General features: G+C 50.0%; 1 protein-coding gene across 8 annotated transcripts in view; it reads right to left on the bottom strand.

Annotated features, from left to right (window-relative positions):
- RUNX1 (RUNX family transcription factor 1) overlaps positions 1 to 10,124 on the bottom strand; it is a 247,289-nt gene that overhangs the window by 90,010 nt on the left and 147,155 nt on the right. For 5 of the 8 annotated variants that reach the window (XM_025871737.2, XM_025871777.2, XM_025871751.2 and 2 more), the window contains exons 3-4: positions 7,170 to 7,208; positions 976 to 1,229 (exon numbers count right to left, since the gene is read on the bottom strand). In XM_025871737.2, the coding sequence (XP_025727522.1) occupies positions 976 to 1,229; positions 7,170 to 7,208 (293 nt within the window). The remainder of the gene's footprint in view (positions 1 to 975; positions 1,230 to 7,169; positions 7,209 to 10,124) is intronic. The other 3 variants (XM_025871766.2, XM_073890959.1, XM_073890950.1) reach the window with 1 other exon arrangement.

The following is a 10,124-nucleotide window of genomic DNA, read 5'->3' as shown; positions in this document are numbered from 1 at the left end:
TTTTTTTTTTAAACGCCGAGTGTTGTTTCTATATCCCCATTGAAGGCCGAGGGTTTTAAAGGCAGCTCAAAGCTAGGGAAAGATTAGGGGCTCAAGTGAACGAAGACCCCTTGAGCTGTTCATCTGAAGTTGCGGGATTCACGCCACCCGCCTCCTCAGACAGAAATGCTGCGAGCGGGTTAGACCCCGACTCGCAGAAGACAGGCTTGTCACCCTTCCAGGCCCCGGGCTTAATCCAGGTGAGCCAGAGATAAGGTTCAGGAGGGTTCCAGGAAAAGAAACAGGATTCGCTACTTGCGGCTTCTGGCAGGAGCCGACTAGAAGCTGCAAAAACTCTTCAGAAAACTTTTGCAAAGTTAACTACGCCCTCCGTGGACTTTTTTTTTTTTTTTTAAACGCCGAGTGTTGTTTCTATATCCCCATTGAAGGCTAATTTCGATGGGACTGTTAAAGAGGGGGTGGGGGTAGGAAGCCCTGACAGTTTTCCTTGCAGTTTATTTTCACTGACCCTAAAGTATAAAAGTATCTTTATTTCCTGATGCCTCCATCGGAGGGAGGCAGAATGGCTTGGGTGTCAAGCCAGGGGGGGTGGGGGTAAGCTTGGGAGCAGACAGGCTTGCCGGAGCTGGCTTACAACTTTTTCTACTTTGTAGCAAAGCTAAGGACTTCTGTCGGGAAGCTCCCAACCGGCCCTCAGTGGACCTCTCTGGGGTCATCCAGATTGTTTTCAGTCCTCCCTAGAGGCAGCCCCTGCGGGTCCCCGCCCGCACACACACACCGAGGATCGCCAGGGCAACCCAGCATCCCCCGTGTCCCGAGAGCAGGAGGATGGACCAGGGGCCGCAGGGGGCAGCGCCGGCCCCTTTCTAGAACCCGGCCCCGCCCGCCTGGCCGCTGCCCTCCCGGATCGCCCCCGGCCTCCGCCGGCCTTCACCGGTCCTCCCGTCCTCCCGCCACCCGCTCCGGGCCGAGTACCTTGAAAGCGATGGGCAGGGTCTTGTTGCAGCGCCAGTGCGTAGGCAGCACGGAGCAGAGGAAGTTGGGGCTGTCGGTGCGCACCAGCTCGCCGGGGTGGTCGGCCAGCACCTCCACCATGCTGCGGTCGCCGCTCCTCAGCTTGCCGGCCAGGGCGGCGCCGGCGTCCGGGGCGCCCAGCGGCAGCGCCTCGCTCATCTTGCCCGGGCTCAGCGCGGTGGAAGGCGGCGTGAAGCGGCGGCTCGTGCTGGCATCTACGGGGATACGCATCACAACAAGCCGATTGAGTTAGGACCCTGCAAACAGCTCCTACCAGACGGCGACAGGGGCGCGGATCTTCGGCGAGCAGCTCCAGGGAGACCAACATACAAGTTCGGGGGCTTTTATTGCGGGGGGGGGGGGGGGGACTGGGGGGAGGCGGGAGACTAAGTTACTAACAGTCCAGGAGGGGGAAAGTTCTGTGATGCCGGTCAGCCTCAGACCCGGCAGGGCTCTTAGCAACCGACCGCTTAATGCTTTAAGAATTGGGCGACTAGAATCCAAAGTCAAATGCCGAGGGAGACTGTCTTCTGAGTCTTGCTTTGAGAGTTTAACTTCAGTCTTTGGCTGTTAAAAAAAAAAAATCCCGGAGGCAAAATTCCCATACACTTCCTAAAATATTTATACAGAGAGCAAAAGGACCAGCAAATACATAATTTGGAAGTTCCAGTAGTAAATCGCCTGTCAGTTTTTTTTTTAAGGTAAGTTTTGTCTAAAGTCCCAGTAAAACACAAAATACACGAGTGTCTTCCAAACACAGAGTCACTTTCATCATGCAAAACTGGCTTCGGTCCTCAAAAGCAAGAACTGCGACTTCCAAAGGTCATGCTACTAATGTATGTGCACGTATATATAAATATATACATATGATCTACTTCATAAAATATTTACAATTCAATCTGTAGAGAATTTAAACACAACAGAAATCCATTAATGTTCGCTGCTGATTTTTTTTTAAGTAGCCTTGAAAATAAGCTTCAGTAGTTGAAGAAGGGCTGGGCTAGAAATACTTGTCATGTTCTCTTAATAAATTCTGGCAAAATGCTCAGTTCAGAAAATTCAGCTTTTCAAAGAAAAGCTAATCTTAAAAAAAAAAAAGTCCAAGTCGATGACACTCAAAATACAGCTCTCCACATCTGAGAACTCGGTTTTGGGGATGTTGGTTAAGTTTGTGGCTGATCCTGTGGTTGGTGGGAGTTGAGCAGCAGCCGAGTCACACGCACGCAGACACGCACTCTTCCGCAGCCAGCCACTGTCTACATCGACTCGGTGAGTCAGCCCGACTTGGGCAGTAGCAAGATGATCTTCCTCCAACGTCGCCCCAGCGCCGGCCGGTTAAATGCCCGGGCGCGCCTATACCTACGATCACCGCGTAACCGCAGCAGGTGGAGCGGGCCTTGAGAGGAGGCTCCGCAGCGCAGATCGAAACAGACGGGGTGGCTCGAATTACACACGCAGTCACACTGCCACGCACACTGCCACGCACACGCAACTTCACGGCTCGCCTCGAAGCACAGCACACTTTCTCCTGCAGTTGTCAAAGGAAACAACCGGGGAAAAGTTCACAGGCAGGAAAGAAGTTGAAACGTCCAGCCAAGAAACCAGTTCATTCAAAAGTAAAGAGAGAAAGAAAAAAAAAATCGTAGCTCCAACGCAGGTCTAGAAGAAGCAGCAAGGGTTGACTTTCTTCTGGCGTCCCCAGGAGCCCCAGGAAGAGGTGCCTGCCGGCGCAAGGCCGGGCAGCGTGGTGCCCTGGCTGGGTCTGGCCGCGGGGCGCCCGTCCCGCCTGCGCCCGCTGGCTCTATGAATGAGAGTGCCTGGAAATGAACGTGCTTTTACTGTAAGCCCGGCCCGAGGAATTCCATTCCCTCAGCTCGTTTGCATAGGGGCGGCTGCCGGCCAATCACAGGCCTTTCCGGTATCAGCCAGGGCGCGGCTCGCGGCCTCGGGCTCCTGGAATTGGCCCACGCGCCCCCGCCGCCGCCGCGCGCTACTGTACGCAGCCCCCATGGAGAGTCCAAGGCTACTGCGGCCTCCCCGCGCACCCGCATCCACGCACACACACGCACACACTCACACATTCGCCCGAGGCCCCGCCCTGGTGCGGCAAGACCGCGGCCCTGCGTCTTTGCACGCAGGCACAGTCGTGCGGCCGCCCGCCCGCGGCTGCACTGCGCAGCGGCGCCACAGGCGGCCGCGGTCTGGAGACCGAGGAGGTGGAGAGAGAGGAGGCCGGCCGGCCCAGGGAGGGCTTGGGCCGCGCGCTGTGCCCGGAGCGGCCCGGGCCCGGAGACCAAGCCGGAGGGAGGCGCCCCTCGCGCCCTGGAGATGCAGCGGCCGCCGCGAGGCTCCCGGGACCGGCGCCGGAGCCCCGGGGCGGCCCCCGGCCGTGCGCGGCCACCCACGGCCGAGCCTCTGCTTCCCCGGCGTGGGTGGGATTCGGCCGCGAGGGGCCCGGCTGGAGAGCGGCTCCGTGCGGCACCATAGCTGGGTGGGCAGCAGAGGGGAAGCGGCGCTGATTCATTTAATGAGGCCAGACGGTTCTCGGTCTCCACAACATGGTTTTGTGTTTTTAGTTTTCTCTCTTGGTTTGTTTTAATTGGTGTTTTTCACCGCGTCTGGGCTGCGGCTTAATTATGCAGCGCGCCCCACTCACTCTGAGTGTGCTTCGCGGCGAGCAAAGGAGTGTCCTGATCAGAAAAGACCCCAAAGAACAAGCTACGGGAAAGAAAGTTGAAAGCATCCGCTGGGCTGGTTCCCTGTTCTCAGAGCGTCGGCTCCCCTGCAGGCGGCACGGAAAGCCCACCGCTGGGCCCAGGTCGCCCGAGCCCCGCACCCACCTCCGCCTCCCCGGAAACGGCGCTGGCTCCTCTCCCCGCCCCCGCGCGCCGGAGCGGCCCGGGGTGCTGAACCCACCCTGGCTTTGCGCGCTGGCGGGAACTTCCCCAGCGTCGGTCCCCACGGCGCCGCGGGCATTTTCGCGGAGCTTAGAGGGGCCCCGCCCCGGCGCGCAAGGCCCATTCCCCTCCCCCGCCTCCTGCCGCGGGGCTCCCTAGCTCCCCGGGGAACCCACCCCGCCCCCACCCCCTGCCGTGGGGCCCCTCATCCCCCGGGGGAAGGGCGCCCACCCCCAACATGGAGCCCTCCACTTTAATTCCCGGGAACGGGGGTCTCTCCCGCGCCCCCCCGAGGCCCCCCCCCCCCCCCGCAGCCTCCTTCCCGGCTGCGGACGCGCGGCTAGGGTGCTGGGGCCGTCGTCGCGCCGGACTCTCCTTGGACTCTGCTGCTTGGGCCTAACGGAGGCGTCGGCCAGGGCGGGCCAGCCGGGGAGGTTCTTCCCGGGCGCCCAGGCTGCTTCCCTTGCCCCAGGAACAGAGGCCGCACGGGCTGCGCCGAGCAGCCTGGAGGCTGGCGCCCGCCCCGCGGCAAGCGCTGCGGGCCGCGGGCTCCGGGCGGACGCCAGGGGGCAGCAACCGTCCTCGCTGCCGCCCCGGGAGCCCGGGAACGCCCCCGCTGGAGCGGGACTCTGCCGGCCCTCCCCCAGGCCTTTGGGTCGCTCTTGTAGCAACTCCAGTTGGGAGAGAAACGACTGGAATCGGCCGCGTCCCTCCCCTACTATCCCGGGCGGCGGAGCTGGTGGCGCGGGAGGCCTCCGGCGGGGGTCTCCGCTGTCCTGACCCGCCGGCATCAGGGTCTTTTCCCGAAACCCCTGTGCACGCACACCGCGGTCGGCCAGCTAGCCACCGTCAGTGTTCCTGGCGACCGGGGCACCGTTGCCGGGCCCGCGGCCTCAGCTCCCTCCTGCCTTTCCGAGCTTCTCCCCAGGTGGGCCGTCTACTCGCTCCTCTCCCGGACACCCGGGGCACTCCCGAGAACAACCAGCAACTAGCTGCATTTTGTTTTGTTTTAATGGCTCTGGGGTTTCCGAAAACTCCTTTTTATTTTTCCTTAAAAATGATTTTGAAGAAGCCGCATTTCAGGAGTAAAGACCCCCAAAAGTCCTCTCTCCACCTTGGCCCATTGATTCCAAATGTTGCGCAATGGCCAAGCCTCCCTGTCTGCCGCCCCCCCTGCCGGGCTCGGACGCTACCGGCCCTAGCGACAAGTTGGGGCGACTGAAACCCCTTTGCTCAAATACATCGCTGTAAGAGCCCACCGAGCGCTCCTGGGGACAGCCTCCAAGTGCATCCCCAGGGACCCCCGCGCACTTAGAGGGTGGGGTCCAAGAATGCGGCAGAGGCGAAAGTGGGCTCTGATTCGGGGGAGATAGTGGACTAGGGGTAATTCGCCCTGCGGAAAGGTCAGCGAAGAAAACTCCTCTGGGGCTCGGGAGTTTGAAACACTAAACCCAGCGAGGGGCTGCCGGGCGGACTCTCCGCGGCGGTCTCCCTGGCGGGGTCAGGTTCCCTTCCTTAGAAAAGAGGTACAGGAGTAGATACACCAAGTTTAGCCCTTCAACGGCAGCACCATGGACGCTGCTCAGCTGAGTTTCAACCAATAAATCTCGAGTGTGAACGTCGACAAGGACGATAAGAGCAAGAACAGCTTTTACTGATTTATTCTCAATCCGGCAGCCGCGCATTTAAGGTTCCCGGGACCTGCGCTGGCTCTAACTGCAGTGTGCGGCGCACACTTGAAAACTAGAAACAAACAAAACGCAGCAACCTTCCTTGTTGAGGAACTAAAATGAATGGAAAGTAGGGAGCGTGAGGCTCAGCTAAGGTATACCTGGAGACCCTTAGTCTGAAAGACTTTTTACAGACCGTACAAAGTTCATTAACATCGCATACGAAACGAAGAGTTCCTTCCCACCAAAAGCGCCCATTTTAGCGGCAATACAGAATTTCCCTTCCTCTGCCTCTCCAAGAAAGGAAAGGAAACATTACCACATTCACTCCTGGAATAATACTAAAATTTACTCATGTCATAATACAAAATAAAAAAAAAATACAACGAAGCGATGTGTTGGGCGGATGCTATATGATGGATTTTTCCAAATTTGCTGCGTGGGGGAAATTCCAATAATGCTCATAACAGGAATGAAATGTTAAGTTTACATACGGAATTTTAAAAGTACTATTTGGTTAGTTGGAAGAAAAATGACCATTTCATTGGGAAAAATAACAGCTCATTGACGTTTTTCTTCAACTTTAGGTAAATATATAACTAAGTGGTCTCAGAAAATATCTAAATATTTTACTTTTGCTGTTTTAAAACCCTCTCAAAAATCAAATATGCCTAAAGATAGGATTAGAATCTCAACCATTCTCTTAAATCAAAATTCTCCTCTGTGAGTAACATATTTCTAAAATTACATTTCTAAAAATGTAATATTTCTAGAAAAAATTATTTCTATCTCGGTGGACCATTTCAATGAAATAAAAACCAGAGAATGTAGTTTGCTTGCGTTTTTGGACCAAATTGGTACAGTTGATACAATGTCACAAGGATGGAGCACATTTTTGTGAAGAGTAACATGTTAATGTCTGTGCAAATAACCTGCTATACACACCATCCAGTTTTCAACATCGGAATTTAAACATCCGCCCCCCCCACCAGCGGCTTTGAGATTATTTTACTTTTGAAATCTAATTACTTTGGGGACAGGATTCTTTTGTTCTGCCACTATATCCTTCCTCCATATGCATGTTTTCATAGGATGCGGTGCTTGATGTGTGAACTGTTCACTCTAACATCATAATGGTGCAGCTCAGAAGTAGCAAACTGAGAAATTATTTAAATTAATTTTTTTTTTCAAATTTAGGATACTTAGTAAACATTTTACCCTCATAAAAATTTTGCATTGCCACTGCTGTAACAAAGGTAATAAACTAGGTTATAACAGATAGAAGCCAAGCCCTATTTTTTTTCAGAGAGTCATCTAGTCATTTAATAACAGCAGAATACACCTGTGGTAAACTACTCTGCAGGACCGAGGGTATCATTTAAAGCTTCATTGGAATGTTTTATATGGTTTGATATTTATAATATGAAGAACAGCTTTTAAGTATTTTTGAATCAGCAAAAAAAAAAAGCCTCAATTATTTGGCTAATTTATGTCAAATTATTTATACATTTACATAGATAAAAATCATGTATATGCACATATGAATGTGCATATTTTATAAAAAAATATAGTTTGGAATCCAACATACCGTGAACATCTCTAGATGGATTCATTCCATGTACACATTCTGAAAGAACAGAAAGTAGGAAAATAAAAACGATTGTATAAATATACTGACAGCAAACACCAAATTTACTGATAGTTGATGAATTTCATTCTAATCGTAATACATGCAAGTAAAAAACTAAATTTCCCCCACTTATTTTTTGTTGTTGTTGTTGGCTGATTGCCCCTCACACTTTTTAGCACTGGGGAGTTTTACAGCATATTGTCCAGCTTTGGCACAAAAATAGCTTAAAACAGTAAACCAGCAAATAACAAATGAACTGTTACATTTGCACATGGTTTTAGGGGAGTTTAACCAATGTTTTCCATTGCTAGCTAGTACTGAATCTTTATCTTTCATAGAATCACCTTTTAAAAGCTCTGTATGTGATGCCAGTGTGATTTATTTATGAACTTCAGAAGTACATTTGGAAAATGTGAAAGTGAATCAGAATTCAAGGTGAAATTAAAACCAAACCCTAACTTAATGCCAAAACACTTGAAAATTGGTACAGCACAGGTGAAATGCAAGAAGTAAAAACATAAGTTTTTTAAAGCCATGAAGATAAACAATTTTGAATACATCTTTTGAAAGAAACAAACTGATAGGTAAACATTATCATAATTTACTTCCAATAGGACAGTTTAGAAATATTTCCTCCTTGCTTGCTTTACTCTCCTTCCCTTCGCTAAGGGTGCAGATTATTTATACTGAAACCTCTCATTCTTGAAATAACAGACGATATCAATTATTATTGAAAATAACCATCATATAATATTCATATATGTATCACTTACTATATGCTGCTGCATGTACAGTTATAGGTAAACCCATTAAGCAAAGTCATCTGAGGCTACTTCTCTTTCCTTTAAATATCCACATGCAATGTTCTGATCTTGAAATTATTAGATCAGCCTCGTATATTGATAATGCTCAGCCCTGAATGATTAACATGGAGGATACACCATTTTTCAAAGCCTGAGGATTTGAGCATTTCAAAAATTGCAGACCTAAAGCTTTCTACTTTACTCTATAATATTAATATATCTTAAAAAAATTTTTCAAACAAAGAAAGGAGGTAATTATTTCAGATTTCCAGACGCTGTTTAAATAGGCAGGAGAACAAGATTTACAGCTCCTCAGTCTTACATTTTTTGCCAAAGCAAAAAGAGCAACTAAAATAATAAAGGGTTCTGCAAGACTGCCCTATGATGAAAGATTAAAGCAATTAAATAGGTACTGTCTCCAAGGAGCATCCTTAAAACAAAACAAAACAAAAGAAAACAAAACACCAAGATTATGGTTTGCATATACATAAAATGACTCCATAAAGATTAAAAAAAATAGAGCAGGGAAAAATCATTTGTGCTAATTATGAATGATAAGGTAAGAAATATCAAATGTACCCTGAAGTTAGTTCACTTTTAATAAGCAGGGGGAGGAATCCACAATAGTAATACTAACCAGACAGCCAAATTCATACTAAAGAGACCCAATAGAACCCCACCCTGGAAAGTCTCTCATGAGACCCTGAGAAACCTTTCCATGTCAGAGGCTGAGAAACAGGAGGAGTAAAGTGGAAAAGCAAATGTTTTGCTTATATACCTAATATTTCCGTGGTTCTGAGAGAAAACCCAAGATTTTTTTTTTAACCTAAAAGCAAGTGCAAAAGTGCGTGATATTTGAAAGGGGTGCATGTTGTCTGTTGGAAGTGGCCTTAGTTTGTCCTGTGTCAGTAGTCTTGAGGCCACAGCACACATCATTAAACTTGGGGGGGGTTGTCTGCAGGTGGCACCTGTGGAGGTTTGTAGTCGTTTGCCCAAAAAGTTGTTAAAGGTGCTAGAACCTAAACTGCAAGAGAGGAAACGCCTTGGGTGTTCATGGCAGCAAGAGCTCAGTTTGGCTAACTTACCCTCCAGCTCTCTCCCTCCATGCCTTTCTTTCTCTCTCCCTTCCTCTCATGGAATGCTACTAAGTACCAGGTAATGGCCAAAATGCTTTTATATACCTTGCCGCAACAACACCATGAATCCTCACCACAACACCATTACCATCCCTATTTTATGGATGAGGAACCTCACACTCAGAGGGTTTAGGAAACTTTGACAAAGTCACTCTACTCTGCAAGTGCTCGTGCACACACACATGCACACATGCATTCAGACCCACATATGGGTCTGAATGCATGATGAGCTATGTTTCTTTTTGGCTACAACCATGTATTTCCATGGGTATCCTTGGTAGAGCTCTGAAACATTAAGCTCTGATCTCATCCGTCAATTTGATCCTCCCCATCTCATTGTCTCCATTAGACACTATCCCTGCAATTCTTTACATTGCAAACCTCAAATGTTTAGGAGTCACAGTCTGAAGTTATTTCTGGCCATCCATAGAGTTTGAGGAGCAGGTCAAGATCCGTTTAGCTTTTAAAGTCTTAATAAATATTAAATGGTTTTCTAGTCCTTTCCTGCTTCCACTGATTCAAAATGACGTCTTTAGGACTTTCCCAGATATGAAGTATGTGATCTTCCCTCAGCATTTCTGTAAAGCTTTCTATGTGCCAGGCAGAGTGCTAGGCTAGTTGGTAACAAAGGATAAATAGAGGAGAGCAATGGAGTGTCATGAGTCCAGGAAGATGGTGGGAGGAGATACAGGAAAAAGAAAATGGCATACCACCTGGTGGCCTCGGGAAGGCCTTCTTTCAGAGTAGAGGTGATACTTGATGTGACTCCTGGAGGTTGGGTAGGTTTTTACCAGGTGGCTGGTAGGGCTGGAGGAAGGGTTTAGGGAGGTGGGAGGGGACAGGGGAGAAGGCATTCCTGGCCGAAGGATCAGTGGGAAAAGACATGAATTTGTGAAACAGAGCCCCGTGTCAGTTCTGGTATAGTTGGAGTGAGTTTGGGATCAGGGTGCTCATCAGTGACACAAGGCTGGCAG

Source organism: Callorhinus ursinus, unplaced genomic scaffold (assembly GCF_003265705.2).
Source record: "Callorhinus ursinus isolate GAN/ISIS: 27379988/994484 unplaced genomic scaffold, GSC_fseal_2.0 scaffold1, whole genome shotgun sequence".
NCBI lineage: Eukaryota > Metazoa > Chordata > Mammalia > Carnivora > Otariidae > Callorhinus > Callorhinus ursinus.
This window is presented reverse-complemented; position numbering and strand designations above follow the sequence as displayed.